The sequence below is a fragment of the Falco cherrug genome, chromosome 5 (genome assembly GCF_023634085.1).
Source record: "Falco cherrug isolate bFalChe1 chromosome 5, bFalChe1.pri, whole genome shotgun sequence".
NCBI classification, from domain to species: Eukaryota; Metazoa; Chordata; class Aves; order Falconiformes; family Falconidae; genus Falco; species Falco cherrug.
In genome coordinates, this window is record NC_073701.1 from 16,935,266 (window position 1) to 16,953,200 (window position 17,935).

Consider the following 17,935-nt stretch of genomic DNA (forward strand, 5'->3'; position numbering starts at 1 on the left):
TGCAAGTCAAAGTTTTCTTTCTTGCTTCCAACCCAGGTGATTTTTTTTTCTGATAAACACTGTAAATTATTTGTTTCAAAATTTTATTTTACCTTCCAGCAACTAAGTTTGTTTAATCAAAATTTTACAATGTGGGACACAGGTGATGCAGTTTAAACAGGTAGAATAGGCTTGGGGAATTATATTTTTCTTTGAAGGCTTGGTTAGGAATTAACCTGGCAATCAACAATCTGAAAAACATTTAAAAAAACCCCAAAACATCAGCTTTAAAATGGCAGTGTTGCTGGCTTATATAAAGCCAGCAGTCAGACTACTTGAGAGGCTGGGGGGAGAAGGGAAGACACGGATGCCGGCACATTATTATTATTCTGCTGCTGCACACAGGTCTGAATCAGCTCTGAAAACGCATACATTGTTTCTTACAGAATGTCTCTGGCTCCTAACAACAGAATTGCAACGTGATGTCTCTCCTAAAAATGCGGTGACTCACAAATGAGTCAACAGTGAAGGTGTTATAGGAGGCTAACTGCTGTGCTGTCTGCCAGGGCTTCGTGAGATGCAGGAGCAAGGCTGGCCATTAATTTACTCGATTTTCTTTTCATATAGAATTTTTAAAATCATCTAACCTATGGAGTTCTGCTCACATTACTGCTCTGTGAAAATGCTGGTTTTGTAAGAGCTTCCTAAACTGGGTTAACATATTGAGATACCACATTGTATTGGATTTAACAGGCATTTTCAGAACTCTGACTGCTATTAAATTTAATTTCTGCTGAAATCTGTGGTGCAGCTTAATGTATTCATGCAGGAGCAGGGCATTATCCTTGTCTGTCTCTATGCCACAAGAGGTGCCTTCACCAATTGGAATTGTAGATCGGGTTTCTAAAAGAAAAGGTATTTCAGGTCTGACATGTTTTTGTATTTTTTTGCAGTTGAAATGAAGGCCCCTCTGTAAGCAAAACTCTATGTAAATGTGATACCCAGTTGAGATGAATAATGGGAGTTTGGGGGAGGTCACAATTACTAGCCAATTATATTAAGAGCTGTGAAGAAGGGTTATCTGCTGGGCTAGAAGTCTCAAGAAAGACAAATCTGATTGTACCTGATTATTTTGTCTCTGATTATAATATGGGATTTGTCTCCAGTTATATTTGCCCTTCAAATTGCAAACTTTATATTATGCCAGTGTTGGGATTTTTAAGCTCCTTTTAAAATTGGTATGATGCACTGCAAATCAGGTGGTAGGCCAGGAGTTACGGACTTTGCTGTGAGCCTGGATCAGTATTTCCACTCCTCACCAAAGTTGCTGTTTGTTTTCACTAACTAGGATGACTCTTCTTAACTGTCAGCCTTTGCTTTCCTAGATGAGTCCCACCTGGATGAGCGCCCTGGCTGCTGGCTGTGTGCTAGGGGTATGCTCAGTTCCCCCTCCTGGCAAAGTCAGTCCCATTGTGCCTGTGAGCAGTGTGCTTTGCTTTACTGCTGCAGAACGGGACTGGCGGCGGGGGGCTGACAGCCCTCCAGCCAAGTGGACGCTTAGGTTTTGTTGGGCAGAGTGGGCTGACTCTGCTCTTTGTACCACCCAGTATTTGGACCAGGTCATTCTTTTGGAAGATGTAGGTTCAACTCCTGCCAGGCAGAAGAGGAGCTGAATATGCATTTCCTTCATCCCTTGAGTGATTTAACCAGTGCGTGACAGTGAGGTGATTCCACCTTTTTCAACTGGGATATGTATCTGATTTGACTTGCGACAGCCTGTCACTAGTTTGCCAGTAGTTCGGGACAATCAAACCTTTTTTTTTTCTCCCTCAGTGAATTTAGTGTTTGATAATATTGTTTTACCCACGGTTCTTGTGTTTCTTCTCTATACTCCTAGCATGTAATTCACCTGCCTTTTTTTTTTTTTTTTTTTTTTGGAAGTCTTAGGAGTGCTTCCTTTGGCTGTCACTGATCACATCAACATCTCTGAGAGTGTCCATTGGCTTCCTCTTCATGCTGCTTTAAGCTGAATTTTCTTCTCTCTCCATTTGAGTCCCTTTACAATTCTTTTCCTCCCTTCTCTTCACTGAGTTCAGTTTTGCTAACTGCATCTGCTTGTATGCCAGTTCCTCACCTGAGCAAATGTCATCTTGTTATCATTTGCTTAGGAATGCAGTGCTGCTTCTGAGCTGATCATATTGTCTAATTTTAAATAGTGTAATACTTTCACTTCTTTCCACATCCTCATATAGACTCATGTGCTGATGCAATAAATGGCTATGTGAAGTGCAGATTCTGATGACTGCTTACTAAATCTAATTAATCATAAGAAACTTTGTCTGCATTCTGTGTCTCTCATACAGAGGCATGTGCACACGCTCTCAGACATAAATTCAGACATAAATAGAAATCCATGTATGTTCATATACAATGAAAGTATTGCTCTCTGTCACACTCTATGTATATGAGTTGTTTTCAGAGCTGTCACATTGAGGGTCACTTCTTGTTACATGTTTTTTTTCCAAGGCTAGTGCTTAACACCCATAATCCAGATTGGGTTGTGAGGTCTCAGATCCTAAAATAACATTGTAAGGAGAGTTCTGAGGTTTCTGCTGGAGTCCAGACTGGAACTACTGTACAGCTCTTGTGCAGGTCTCATTTTGCTCAGCTAAGCTTTGCAGTTAGCAGTGTTGCAGGCACTGTCTTGTTGAAGCGGACTTTCTTTTTAGGTTAAAAACCAGCTCTTGCATATATACCAGGTGTGATTTGACAACTGCTGAGCCTGGTTGGTGAGATTTAGGCCTGATGATCCAACTCCGTCACTTGCTTTTATCTATACAATGGCTGGGGAGACTAGTGAGCATATGGAGTCTGCCCCAAACCGCACAATGACCCTCTCCACAGAGCGAGTGGTTAGCGTGAACTGCTGAAGCACAGCAGACCTGCCTTTGGCTTTGCCTACTGTCATAGAAATCTGTGCTTGTACATAATGACCTATTCAGGATTGTCACACATGATATCATGACTGATGATCAAAAAACTTAGTAACACAGAGTAGAATATTGTTGCATAATTTGGTCAGAGCCATATCTTTCTCAGAGGCCCAGGTGAAAAAAACGGCATAAAATTATGTGTCCTGCCTTTTTATGTACCAGCCTTTTCGGTTTGGAAATTACAGTAGAGTGGGTAGTTTCTGGGAAACCCTAACTAGATTTGAATGTAAGTAATGGGAAATATCCGAAAGTCTGGATGGTGTTCTGAACTATCCGGTGCTATTCACCCTATTAACAGACCTCTTGAATTTTAAACTGGCTTTCTGGTTTTCTGTTTTCTTTGGAAATTTGGGAAGTAGATTTTCATTTGATGTTAGACTCTGACTCACTGTTATGCTCTTAAGATGATTTTCGTGTAGTTTGCTGGCCTTTCCAGTTTGGGTCTCTTCCTGAGTATGTAAAACAAAACATGTGTGGAAATGACAAAAAAATTTGCTGTTTTCTCAATCCTCACATACAGATTAAGTTTTTTGTGTGATTTTGTTTAATATTTTTTTGGGCGTGGGATATGGTAGGATGTGGGGACTGCCACATGAGTTTACTCTTGTACTCTTGTGCGAAGCACAGGAGAATGTTGCCATTTGTCTCAGCAAACCTTCCTCTCAAAAACTAGTGAGAGAACTCTAATGACTAGATGACCCTAAGAAAAACTTCTGAGAGGACATCTTCCTGGTTTTTTTTTCCTACTGTCTCTATCCTTGACAGAAGTAATGGGATGCAAAGCTGGCATTTTTTGGCCTTGATAATGAAAAAATGGATGTTTTGGAAGGATTCACGAAGTGCCTTGAAATGAGATGATAACTAGATATTTCGTACATAGTTTCATTCATCCTTGATTTTGTTGCTTAATCTCAATTGGCAATATGAATCATCAAAGCTTTGCCCTTGATTATCCCTTACAGTTTGGTTTTAATCAAGGTACTAATGCAAACTGAGTACAGTCTAGCCTCTTCACATTGCTTTGTACATCTCTTCCCTAGTGGTGCATTATAAATCATTATAATAGTATGCTAGGTTACCAGTGTTTGATTTTTTCTCTTTTGGCTTTCTTCATTACTCTTTTCCTCTCCCTCCGTGATATATTTTGTGTACGTGAAGGGCCCTGGGCTGCCAGTCTCTTAATTGGTTATTAGTCTTCTGTAATATGTGTAACTCCACACCCCAGAGGAGCAGCTTTTACTTATGCCAGTAATTCTGTTGGTTGCTGCGTGGTTACGGGCACAGACTCCAAATTGCTCCTTCAAGCAAAGATACATGCTTAGGGAAGGTAGCATTTGGAGTCTGTGAAGACAAAAAGCATGCAGGTAACTAAAGATGAAGATGGCCGCTTAGTGGTGCTGGGTCACAAAATTCCCACGGACTTTCAGCAGATGGTGGGAGGAAGATCACCACCTTAGATTCACATGCGTCTCTTGAGGCACCAGCGCAAATTTGTAAACCTATCACTTGAAAGCTAGGCTCCTCGAAGGGAAAAAGCTTCTCCAGTTGCAGTGGGCAAACTCAGACCTGTGTTGGATCCAGCCTCCAATTACCAGCCTGTGCTAAGGTTTCTAATATGATCTGGCTGGTGCTTTGTGTCATTGTCTTCCAATGGCAAGTTGATCTTCATGGAGCAGATAGTCTGGCTCGCACTGTTTGGAAAGTGTGCTGCTGTGATTCTGTCCATATGTGAGGAAAATAACGGTGGATTTAGGCAAATTTATTACTTTCTTAAATCACTCCCCCCCCACCCCCCTCCACCCACCCCCCCTTAAAAAGTCCAATTTTCATTAGTCCTCTTCTTTTAACTTTGGCCCTTTCCAAATGAGCACTGTGTAGTTACATCTGTTGGGAGTGAAGGGTCTGCCACTACCGCAGGTTTTTTGAAGTTGTAGGTGTCAAGTAATAATATATACGGTACTGCAGTCTCTCTGTAGCTTGTGACCTGCTGTTGTTATAATGACTGTCTGAGACCCCATGTGCCTGGGGCAAAGTGCATCCTTTTGTTGCACACTCAAAAGCCAGTCATGGTACATTCTTACTAGAATGTAAAAAAAGAAAAATACAGTTTAGATGTATTAGTTGTCTGCAAAGTAATTGGAGAATTTATAATGGGCCCTCATGCAAGCAAATAACCCTTGTGCCTAATCAGCAGAGAGACGGCGACCTTCCTGCTTCAAAGAAGAAACGCCAAGCAGGGGAGAAGATTATGTATACTTTGGTCTCTGTGCCACATGGAAATGACATCGCATCTCTCTTTGAACTGGATGCCACCACTCTTCAGAGAGCTGATTGCCTGGTTCCAAGGTAATAAAAAAAAGGCACGAAAAAAAAAGGGGCAAAAAATAGTGCTGCATTGACAGGGTTTCTTCCTGGCATTATGCTGGTGAGTAAAGCAGAAAAAATTAAACACGAGCAAGTATTATCCTTCAGTTAAAATCTGAGGAGTGTTTGTGGGTAAATAAGGGATGTATAAAACATGATACTGCTGCTGTGACTGAGTAAAATAATTATAAGGATAAAGCAAGTGAACTTAAAGAGAGTCTGTGAAGAGAAAAGTAATGGGCTAAATATTGCACAGATATATATAAGGAAAGAATTGAGCCCTGTGCACTGTTTGAAAAAACTGTACTGCTAATAGATCTAACTGAATGGTTCCCAACAAAATAACATGTATGGTGAACTGGGCTTCTGTGTCACTGATGGATCATGATGCCACTGAACACATTTGTTATTCAAATGAATTCAGCAAGTGGCTTCTGGGTTTTAATTGTCAATATTTGAAATTTCAGCTGTGTTGCTTAGCTGAGATTGGCTAGATAAGTCACACGGTGTTGGTTGTGACTGAACGGGCATGTAGACACTTGGGGCTAGTTGTTATGAGGGTGGATTTCCGCTGGTATCCGCTGGTATGAAGCTGGGTATCCGCAAATACTGATGTATGCAGCTTTGAAGTGTATTTGCTATGCTGAGTTTTGCCAGATGATTTGCTTACTTGAATACTCAAAGCCCATCAGCATGAAAAGGAGAGCGTGAATGAAGACCACAGTGAATATATTTAAAAAATAGAATTCAGAGTAAAAATTGTAATTGATTCCTCAGCTCTGCTTTTTTTGATAATACCACAGATTATCATATGGAAAGAATTTAGAAGAATGTCATGTCTGCTCTTTGTTCACTTGATTTTCAGTTGAGAACTGGTACTGTAAATGCTTCCTCCCTGGAACAAGGGTTTGCAGATCGTAATGGTGAGGCTGTGAAACCATGGTCAGTTTTACTTTCTGGCTTTTGTGCTGTGGCAACTTGAAGGGGTTCATTACTCTGTGGAAAAAAATAATAAGAAAAGAATTGGGTTTATTCATGAAATGTATTTCTATTCAAATGGGATTTTTAACACCTTCCTTTTAAACTTCTTTTCTTTAAGGAATATTTTACTCCTAGGCTTATATAAATACTTTAAAACAGCGTTCTGCATAATCCCAAGATGCTGTTTGTTCTTGTTGCAGCTCTGTTCCGGGTGAGAAAGAAGGAGACAAGGGAAAAGGGTACTGCAGTATCTTTTAGATCTCCCTTACCTTTTATTACTAGTGGCTTGTGTGACTCATGTCCTCAGGTCACATATTATGGTCATAGAATCATTTAAGTTGGAAAAGACCTCTTGTGCTGCATTGCATCTCACCTTCCCACTTCAGCTCAGGGCTGATCCATCTAACCTCTTCTTTGCTTTCTTCTCCTTTAGGAACTCATATGTCCGACTGAGGCATTTATGCACAAACACTTGGGTCACTAGTACCAGCATTCCAATAGATACTGATGAAGAGAGGCCTGTGATGTTAAAGGTAAACACATATATCTTGGGGTTGAAATCCCAAACTCATTCCTCAAGTTCTCTGCTGGTGATCTCAATTCTAACATATAAAATATACATAATTATTAGGATAAAGGTAAGAGAATTACTTACATTAAACAAAAAACTATTGCAGATTGGGACGTGCCAAACAAAAGAGGACAAGGAAGCTTTTGCCATTGTATCGGTTCCTCTGTCTGAGGTCAGAGACTTGGACTTTGCCAATGATGCGAACAAGGTTCTAGCATCAACTGTTAAAAAGCTGGAGAATGGAACGATAACCCAGAATGAAAGGAGGTTAGTGAGTTTTATTTTTTTCCCTCCTAAATTGGTATTTGGTTACTCATGACATCATGACGTCACAGTAATGGGTAAGTTAGTAACATCTGTGTGGACACAGGGATGACTTGGAGATGACACTGGAGTGCAGAGAGTGCTGACCTGGGATTAGATAACATCTCTGTCAGAGCATCCTTGTCGCGCCGCTGGCAGGTCTGTGCGTCTCATCTGTAAAATGGGGATAAACAGCACTTCCCCAGCTCGCTGGCCACATAAATAAATGGGCAGTTCCCTGGGCAAATGTAAAGTGTTTGTCTTAATTTCTTTTGATAAGCCACTTCTGAGCTGTAATGTGGGGACCCATTGCATTTGATTCCCATGTAGAAGAAAGCCATCTATACAGTGAGCAGCGTGGCAGGACTCTTGATTTGTGTGGAGGTCACTGTGCTGCGCATTCATACTGTGAGAGCAGTAGAAGGAGATCTGAGAGCGACCAAGAAGCTGCCCCAGTAGTCCCTTTCCTTTTTTATTTCTGTTTTTCCTTCCCTATTTTACATAATTTTGTTTACCCTTTGTATTCATCCATGTTTCAGCTTAGCGCTATTAGAGTGTCTGTTCTTCACTCCCACCCCTGAATTAAGGGATTTTGTTTTATGTTGTAGCCAAATATATCCCACTGCCAGTGATGTAGTTCGCTATTTGTTTTCAGCTGTCTGTGGTTAAACTGAGTATTAGACAGCATCTCTGGCAGTGTTAATTTGTAACTTCTATTCCGCCATGCATCATATGCAGCTTTTTGCTGAAAATGTTAATTTTTGGTGATAAAACAGAATCTTTGCTGTCGGTTGTCAGTAGCAATTAGACCAGATGGTTTAATATCAGGTGGAGGATTTATCGTAACAGGCAGATATGTAGTGGCCTGGGTGTTGGTACTCAGCCTTGAAAAGCTGATGGGCCATTTCATGATTGACTTGAACCAAAGAGGGCTACAACATAATAAAGGTATGACATCCCTGTATTAACCTTGCACTGCTGTGTCACTGCAACCCAGTGTTGTCAAGTCGTGATGTTGACAGACTGGTATAACACACATGTAAAACATTTCAGAGAGGTTTCAGAATAGTGCTATTATTTGCCTGTTCCTGTGACTTCCTTTGGAAAAAACCTGTCTCTTCCCTGTCTCATTACCTTCCTGCTTAGGTAGGTAGGGGTCCCAACAGTTTATTACTGGTTGCTCTGTCCTACATCTGCCTTTTCTACTTTTTCTGTTGGGAGGGACCTTGCTGTTCTCCACCAGTGAGCTAAGATTTTTAAAACTAAAGCTAGCTCGCTCAGAGGGTTTAGCTGAACAGTCCAGCCCTCCTCTGGGTAATGGAGGCTTTGTGTCTGGCTCCCAGAGATGACTTTGAGACTCTACTGAGCATCTTCCTGTCACTTTCATAGCATGCCTACAGGTTTAGTTGTTATAGACCAGATGTTGTCCAAATTCAGATGATGCTTCCGCAAGGTAGGAGACGTGCCGTGTTTTGTTTGTAAAAGATTGCTAGTTCTTTTAAGGGACATTCATTGAAATCTGCAGACATCCATACTTTTCTCTGTGCAAGCCTTGTGAGGTATGTTAATAACAAGGAGGCAATGACCACTTTCTTTTTGTGTTTGTATATGTATTCTTTCTTTTTGCATGTTCTGAAGGTAGGAAAGAAGGAAATACTACTGCCTCTGTCCTTTTTAGCACTTCATTCTGCCAAATCTTTTGTGTAGCAAAAAGCGAAACAAATCCAGTAATTTTTCAATAGTTTCTTGTGCTGGTAGGGAAATTGTCTAGTGGCAGAATCTTTTTATTCTTCTATTCTGAGTCCATCATCGTGTTTCATGGACCCATGTTTGTGATGAAGTATAAAAATCCTTGCTAGGCTGTGTAAGAGTGTCTTTCTAGTGTTCCTGGGCCTTGAGGCCAACTGGTATAGATTTTGGATTTCTGAATACTCTGCATCAATCCAGCATTCTGTATTTTTCTCCCTTTTTCCCTCTGGTTGTTGTTTAATGCCTTGGTAAACATCCATGTGATAGATTTAAGCTTCTGCTGAGCTGAGGTCTGGAATCCTTAAGTACATGTCAAACTTAACCTTGCAGTGATTGAAGTTCCATTGTGCTAGATAAAGCTTGTTCTAAAATGGTGATTTTCTTTCTTAATGAATCCTAGCAAGCATTGAATGACTGTATATGATAATGATCTGTCTATTCATTCTAGGTTTGTAACAAAGTTACTGGAAGATCTCATTTTCTTTGTTGCTGATGTGCCTAATAATGGTCAGGAAGTTTTGGATGTGGTCGTTACCAAGCCAAACCGGGAACGACAAAAATTAATGAGGGAACAAAATATATTGGCTCAGGTATGTCCTACTGTATTAATAACTTACTTGTATTTACAAACATTGTAGGAGAGAGTGATTTGAGAAAATGTTATTTTTAGGTAACTTATGCCATGTTGGGTTTGTGTCTGGTTGGATTGGGTAGATAGGACACTGCTTGGTCAAGGCTCACCTCTTGGGCTGTGAATCAGATAGAAGCCCAAGGGTCCATGTCTGATGGCTGTTAGTTTCATGTAATCCTGATGACTTTTAAGACTACATTTAATAGCAAATTGTTCACGAAATTTTATATAAGCTTGCAACATGGTCCCAATCCTGCAAATGTTCCCCATACAGGAAAAATTCTAATGCCCTTATGGATCTCTGACTTTGTATGAGGGCCAACTTGCATGTAAATCAAAATTAATATTCTCTTTAAGTAGCCTGCTGGAATAAATAAAAAAAGAAAGTGAAAAGGGTGAAACTAGACAGTAGCCAGTATTGTCTTTTTTCATCCTTAATTTATCCAACGTTAACGCACTTAACTAACAATGTTTAACATTGGGGATAGCAGTGAAGAGAAAGCAATGTCAATCAGGCTGGTGGGAAATGAAAAGCTAAACGCATAAAGCTGTAATGTCTGAGATTGCGCCCCCACTTGTATTTAGTCCTATGCAGAAATGTGTGGTGATTCACTTCTGACTTTGGTTGATAAGGCTATTGTGCTGGTCCTGTCAGAGGACATTTCCATTGACAGCTATAAGTTAAGCAAAAATCTGGGTTTGATTTTCATTCTCAGTGATTTTGATTTTGAACAGATATTTGGCATCCTCAAAGCTCCTTTTAAAGACAAAGGTGAAGGATCGATGCTGAGACTTGAAGACCTAGGTGACCAGAGATATGCCCCCTACAAATACATGTTAAGGTTATGTTACAGAGTTCTCAGACATTCCCAACAGGACTATAGGAAGAACCAGGTCAGTGGTATTCAAGACAGTTTTCCTGCTGATTTCTATAAATATGTATTTGGGGTTTGACATTGCTCTCTGTGCCTACAAGTGGGATTCTGTGGTAATGGTGAAAGGACTGGGTTTTATGTAGGTTAGTAGGAAGAAGTCACTGTCATATACTGCCTTGTGCTGAGGAACAGTGTTTTTGTTTTGTAGGCATTTGTATATGAACCAGATGATCAGCAATGAGTGTCATAGGTTCACCTTGTACTTTCACAGACTGAGACTGGGGTCCAGTGCTTCATTCATGAGCTTTCTCTTACTAAAATTATGCTCTTGGATGCTGGATTATAAAGTGGGAAGTCTGCAAAACTGTCCTTCTGTTACTTAAATAGTCATAGAGGGATGGCAGTGAATCTGATTTCCCACTGCTGAAGACTCCCTGTGAGCAAGTATTTCAGAACATGGTGTCAAGTGCTTTGCACATGGCAGTGGGGAAAAACTGCACTAACTTTATAGGACTAAAGGGACTAGAGATAAAAGATTGAACTGCTATGTGTGGCTTCTTCGTTTTCTTTCTAATGCTTTACAGAAATACTTCTGTCTTGAAGGGAGAGAAAGGCAGGAGGGGAAGACTTGGGAAAGAAAAATCTTAAACATTATAAAAACCTTTTGTTTTTTCCTTTTAAAAAATTAGTTGCCATTTCCTGAAATTTGTATATATTTTCATGGATTCATTCCTTTGGTTTATGAGAGAATGAGAACAGTTAGTCATCCCTAATATTGAATGTGTTTCTTGCTGTACGTATGTCAGGTGTTCAGATGTTCTTTTGTTCAGGCCAGTTCAGAGAGGAAAGTTTTGAGGGTTGTTTTGATTGCTAATTAAGCTGGATGCCTCTGGTTCTAAAAGAAGAACGTGACTGCTTAACAGATCGTCATGGGAATTTTCATTTTTTCAGGAGTATATTGCTAAGAACTTCTGCGTCATGCAGTCCCAGATTGGTTATGATATCCTGGCAGAAGATACCATCACAGCTTTGTTGCACAACAACCGAAAGCTGCTAGAGAAACACATCACGGCTAAAGAAATAGAGACATTTGTTAATTTACTCAGGAGAAATCGAGAGCCAAGGTTTGAAGCGGTCCATGTAATGTTCTTTGTCTGTATTGATAGCTTTTATATTTGCAGTAGCTGTGAATCTGCCTGCTGTTCATTGTTTTGTTGTCTCTTCCTCCTAGTCTATTTTTTTTTTAACCTGGCAGACAAAAACCACAGATGTACAGAGTCACTCTAGAAAATACCAGAACTACCTGTAATTCTTGGGATTTGTCCATATCTGCATTTCAGAACTAGAGTTTACTGAAGAGGGGGATTATATTTTACAGGACAGTTTTGAAAATTTGGTTTTAGTTCAGATTTGAACAAAGAGAAACAAACAAGTTTTAATTTCTTACAACCCTGCAAGCTTCTCAGTGAAACTGCCACTTGTGTTGGTTCCCCTGCTAATAATCTTGGTGCGCATTACACAGATACCGATTTTTCTAAGCTTTTATTGGTATCAGTTTCCCTGCAGGTTCTGATTCCAGATCAAACCTGAAAGGGTCCTAGGGCAGTGAAGATACCAGTGAAGATGTGTCCTAGACCAGATCTTGTTCCAAATGAAAAATGCTGGACTTGAACTTCATTCGGCTGGAAAATTTTTTTATTAGCTTTGGGTCAGAATATAACGGAAATGGATTTTTTTTTTTTAAATGGAAAGTCTATCTGTTTTTTTCATTGGATTTTCAGTTGTAAAATTACCGTAAGTAATAGAAACATAAGAAATTAATGTACTGAGGGCCAAATAATGTCCTCTGTAATTGAGAATACCATTTTTCTGTTAGCGATTAAGGATATTGCTCAAGGCCCTCGTGCTTCACTGCTTCAATTATTCGCTATATGTATGCACCCATTTTGACTTACTCTGTAATCTCATTGCCTCTCCCATGCTAAACTGTTGGGTTTGGTCAGTGCTAAGAGGAAACCACGTGAGATCAGCTCCTTCTTCTCAGTGCTGAAGGGTCCTAGTGTTTACTGACAGGCGCATGTCACATTTTTTTGTGGTGGAGGATGTCATAGTATTCGTTGCATAACTACATTCTGCAAGTGCTATGTATTCACTTCTTTAAGGCTCAAGTCTAAGAGGAATAAATGTTTTAAAAATATACCTTGCCAAGATGACGCAATCTGAACAGTAAAGGCTTGATTTTACGACACTTATTTTCATGGAGAGTCTTGTAGACTTCCACAGCACTGCTGGTGTGAATAAGGATTGTGGCAGTATACTCTACAGGATGATCACCTATAGAGGTTTGAGCTATTGGATCCTTAAACAGCTGATAGTAGATAGTCAGATTTTTTTACCTGGATTTCTAAGGGAATATATGATCTCTGTGTGTGTGCGTGTCTACTCATATCTGCTCCCCCACCAGCTCTTGAGCCTCTTGCTTGGCTTTAGCTACGTTTGCTAGAGGAGTGGTGAGCTCAGAGATACTCAGTTCATATGAATGTCATGAAGCAGCTACATAGAGGGAAGAGGCCCTTTTTATATTCCAGTGAGCAAAGGCTGCATTTCGGGCTTCTGTTTATACACACAGAGGAATCCTTGAAAGAGGAACAAGAGGAAGATAACCTAATGAATATCCCAACTGCAAGGAAAGCCCTAGCGTGAACTTTGTTAAACATCAGAAGACCTAAATTTGAGTGACAAATTCATAGGAAACTGATTTCCGTGCAAAGGTTTTGTTATTTCTGCTTCATGTGGAACAACCTCTTTGAATACAGAGGTCGTGTCTTCAAGCCCTGCCAGATCTTCACTCTTCACTAACTGTTGTCTGTGTCACTTCAGAGATTTTAAGAGGCATTTTTCAAAGGTAGAGATGTGGACTCCTCCAGTGCAATGGAGTTCCTCAGAGGGCACACAGCTATCTCCAGCACAAGTAACATCTCCTTGCTACTTGGGTTAGGGAGACACATGTTACCTGATGGGGAAGGTGAGTGAGAACCTGTGCTTTTGCCTTCGGTTCCTGGCAAGGATGAAGGTCTTCAGTGGAGCTCCTCTGCCAGCCAAACTTAAGACAGCCTCAGGCTGCTCTTAAGTTCTGGCACAACTCTTTGGCCTTTGATTTGCTGAGAAGTGTCACACTTGGGATATTTTTCTTTCCCTGACTGATTGCTCAGCACCATTTAAAGTGACTCTCAAAGCTGTTACTCATCTTTATCTGTTGTGAGTTGGAAGAGTATGAATCGGCAAAGATCGTATGTTGATAAATCTTATGATATATGCTCCTTTGAGCATACTGGTGAGACTTCTACTAGAGATTTCTACTGCAGTGTTTCTGCCTAGTACTTTAAGTCTTATGTTCTGTTGCATCTGTGATTTTTTGACTGCAGATTCTTGGATTATCTGTCAGACCTGTGTGTATCTAACACCACAGCAATACCAGTAACTCAGGAACTCATCTGCAAGTTTATGCTGAGCCCAGGGAATGCTGACATTCTCATTCAGACCAAGTGAGCATCTATAACTGGAACACACCTGTTTGTTATCTGCTCTGTTGTTATATTTGTGGCAATTTGCTAGTGGCTCCATTGTGAATGGTTTTTGTTTGCAGGCTGGTTTCAACACAAATGGACAATCCCTTGGAATGCCCAGTCATCTCAGATGACATAGATGAAGAAGAAGTGTGGCTTTACTGGATTGACAGTAACAAGGAGCCTCATGGCAAAGCCATCAGGCATCTGGCTCAGGAGGCAAAGGAGGGCACAAAAGCTGATTTAGAAGTTCTTACCTACTACAGGTAAAACTGCTTATTCAAATGAAAGAAAATGTAAACTCTTTGAAGACCCCGGTGCTGTCTTATCCAGTTCATTTGCCAATATCAAAAAAGGTAGCCAGGTCATGCCAGAAACTAGGATTAGAAGTTTATTTCAAGTTTTTCCTGTAGGAAGCATCACAATCTCTGTTGTCTATACCAGACAAATCTTGAGTTTCCTTTGCTCATAACAGCTCTTTGTAACTTTCTATCATTTTGCCTCTTGTCTTTTATTTATTAGGCTTTATTTTTAGATTGTGCTGCCCTGGAAGCAAGGCATGCTCTGAGGAAGGAATGTCCTGAGAATTAGAGGGGAAATGGGATCACGGAACAGTATCTTACACTGACTGAAAACAAACAGTTCAGATGCTTCAGCCTTCCATTGGTCAATGCCTCCTTTGAGTTTCAAAGGGAGCACAGGCTTCATGGGAGCTGGAGCCTGACGTTAGCATTTTTAATGGCAAGTTGATCCCTTGCTTAGCAAAGTCACTGTTGTTGGTTTTTAGGATTTATATCAGAAAGGCTGACATTAGGCTTGTGAAGTGAGATTCTGAGGTACATTGTTTCATTTCCAATTGATTTCTTTGAATACCATATCTTATTACTGTTTTTTAAGGTATCAACTGAATCTCTTTGCAAGAATGTGCCTGGACCGCCAATATCTCGCCATCAACCAGATTTCTGCACAGCTGTCAGTAGACCTGATCCTACGATGTATGTCTGATGAAAGCCTCCCTTATGACCTCCGGGCTTCTTTTTGTCGGCTGATGCTACACATGCATGTGGACAGAGATCCTCAGGAGTCTGTGGTACCTGTCAGATATGCCAGATTGTGGACTGAAATTCCTACTAAGATCACGATTCATGAGTGAGTTGAAAGTGTTTCTAATAAAAATACAAAAGCATTTTGTAAGAGTTAGTCTCAGAACAAAACGGTTGCAGATGTCTAATGTTGACACAACACGTATCTGAAAAGGTATTTTGTTGCAGAGCACAGAGCTACTAGTAATTGTTACTCTTGGAAACTTCCATGAGTAGCTTTAAATGGAAATATTTCAATTTCATTTTCCACTGTGTTCTTATAGGGAACAAGCTGGGGAAAAACTGAATGGCCTTTCCTCAGACCAGCTGAACTTGAAGTAATTCAGTTGTGTCTAACATTACAGGTTTACTAGGCTGGAACTCAGTTTTATACTTCCAAGCTCAACTGAAAGCCACAGTTGGAAAGCCAGAATTTACAGTTAGGTACAGCTGTTGCCCCAGAAACAGTTCACAGAAGCTTTGGCTTCCATCCAGCAAAGTACTTAATGTGCTAATATGGGAGAAGGGCCCATTGACTTCATTGGAAACCCCCTCTGGCTTAATTGATTAAGCAGTGCCACTAGGCTAGACCCAGGCAGGTTGAAGAGACAAAGAACTATAGCAGTGCAGCAGACAGTATTGCTTCTGTTAGTGAGATGAAGGCCTGTTTCGACATATATGAAAAATCAGTCCTAGTTGGTGGTGCAGAGGAGGCTTACTGTCCTGAGCTGCTTCCCTGGTCTGCTGTCTTCCTTGCGAAAACAGTAAACTCTGGCTGATGGGTAGAGAGGACAGCTGAGGTTTAGTGACTTACTGAATTCCCACATCAAGATTTAAGAGTGCCATCTGCCAGAACTGTAATATTTTCCTGTCGCTGTTATTCCTGTTCACTGCAACGCTTGGTGGTACTGTTGGAGGGAAGGTTTGTGTATCCTCTTTCCGTTCCTACAAAGAATCAGCAGACCTCTGCCCCTTCTTCTTACAGAGGGTTGACAGCAATTTCATAGCATTGTGATTGGTTTGTTTTTTCTTTAGTGACAGCTGATCCTGATATTAGAAGTGTTTAATTTTCCTTCTTTCTGTGCCTTGCGTTGTAGGTATGATTCTTTCACAGACTCTTCGAGGAATGAAATGAAGAGGAAGTTTGCGTTAACTATGGAATTTGTGGAAGAGTACTTGAAAGAAGTTGTAAATCAACCCTTTCCTTTTGGAGACAAAGAGAAAAATAAACTTACATTTGAGGTACTTCTCAGCTATCTGCATCCTACTTACAGTACTCCTCCTCATTTCAGATAAGCTGACATTGGTTCTTTCAAACTAAAGGTAGATGAAGAATAAATGTTGGTGTAAAATGTCCTAAAGAAGCACCAGCTGCTAATTCCAGTGTTCTTGGTGATGACTGTTACTGCAGGAAATAATATTACTGTCTGCTGTCAAACAGTTGTATTCTTCCTTCCTTCTCCTGAGGTGGTTGCATTTCAGTGGCAAGAAGAGGGCTATGTGTGTGGGTGAATGGCCATATGCCCTTTCTCTCCATATTAGTTAATTAGCCTGCAGGTATTCTTCAATCTAAGGAAGTACTATTCTCTATGTAAGATATGACACTGAAGGAAATACTCTGAATAACGTAATCCTGTGTTTTAAATATTGTTTGATATTCCTGACAGAAGCTTTAGATAGGCCTAAATCTTCTAGATTCAAATAACATTGAATAAAGGGGAAATGCTTAAAGCTTTTATAGTTCTTCCTCCAACCTACCTTGGAAGCTTTGTTGCTTCTGCCTCTGGTCATGTGAAATCACCTCCATTCAAATTTACCACAGTCATCTCACTCTTCTTCTGACTTCCATTGTCCCCACAGTTGCTGCCTCTTTAAACAATTTACTGGAGTCTTTCTTCTTGATCTTAGCTATTTTCCCAGATGCATCTGTGTCCTTTCAAGCCTTCCTAAATCTCATGTTGGTTTTGCTCTCTGTTATAATTTGACAGACTGATTGTTTTGTTTAACTCTGAAAAACAATAATGTCACTGACCTTAGTCCAAGGCCCATTTAAACCAGTGGAAAGACTTGTACTAATTTTAATGCACTCTCGAACTGAATCTCTGTGAAGGCTGCTGTGTGAAATGCAACAGTATTGCACAGCTGAATACTGCAGAGGTTGCTGATACTTCCTTAATTTTTGATTTCTTTTTCTCGTAGGTGGTACATCTGGCTCGAAACCTCATATACTTTGGCTTTTACAGTTTTAGTGAGCTTCTCAGACTGACCCGGACGCTGCTGGCAATTCTAGATATTGTTCAAGTTCCTATATCATCCTACTTTGAAAGGTTGAGCAAGTTTCAGGATGGAGGTGAGAGAAGTAGCAAAGACTGTTATTCCAGTGTGTGATTCATTATTTGGGTTGGAAATAATTTATGGAACATCTCATTAATCTTTCCAGGTTCTTTATTCACACATAAACCCACCTACAGGAATGTATTGCAGGATACATTAAGATGGTCATCTAAAAAAGAACCTTTCTGAACAGAGCTGCAGCCTTCATGACTACTGTGTTGATGCTGCTGTTCCTTTGCTTGTTTGGAACTGAACTTTCAATCTGTATCTAAGCCTCAGTGTCCCTTACGCTGAACGTCCCAAGGCAGTGCAGATGGCATTCGCCTGGGCACAGCAGTTATGATGGCTCATATATGGCACAAGTGTTTATTAGTCATCTTAACACTTCACTTAAAGGGAGAATAAAATTTTACTGGTCCAACAGCTGCAGAAGCACCAGATGGAAGTCCAGATGAGGCCATCCTCTGCATGTGTTTGTCAGTTTAGAATATTCTTTTTTTAACCTGG

At 40.4% G+C, this 17,935-nt stretch overlaps 1 protein-coding gene across 3 annotated transcripts in view; it reads left to right on the top strand.

The window, feature by feature from the left end:
• The window catches only part of ITPR2 (inositol 1,4,5-trisphosphate receptor type 2), a 268,243-nt gene that overhangs the window by 70,682 nt on the left and 179,626 nt on the right, over positions 1 to 17,935 (top strand). For all 3 annotated transcript variants that reach the window (XM_055712925.1, XM_055712926.1, XM_055712927.1), the window contains 11 exons: positions 5,164 to 5,318; positions 6,751 to 6,850; positions 6,995 to 7,155; positions 9,389 to 9,530; positions 10,307 to 10,465; positions 11,398 to 11,570; positions 13,872 to 13,991; positions 14,093 to 14,278; positions 14,910 to 15,161; positions 16,192 to 16,336; positions 17,294 to 17,444. In XM_055712925.1, the coding sequence (XP_055568900.1) occupies positions 5,164 to 5,318; positions 6,751 to 6,850; positions 6,995 to 7,155; positions 9,389 to 9,530; positions 10,307 to 10,465; positions 11,398 to 11,570; positions 13,872 to 13,991; positions 14,093 to 14,278; positions 14,910 to 15,161; positions 16,192 to 16,336; positions 17,294 to 17,444 (1,744 nt within the window). The remainder of the gene's footprint in view (positions 1 to 5,163; positions 5,319 to 6,750; positions 6,851 to 6,994; positions 7,156 to 9,388; positions 9,531 to 10,306; positions 10,466 to 11,397; positions 11,571 to 13,871; positions 13,992 to 14,092; positions 14,279 to 14,909; positions 15,162 to 16,191; positions 16,337 to 17,293; positions 17,445 to 17,935) is intronic.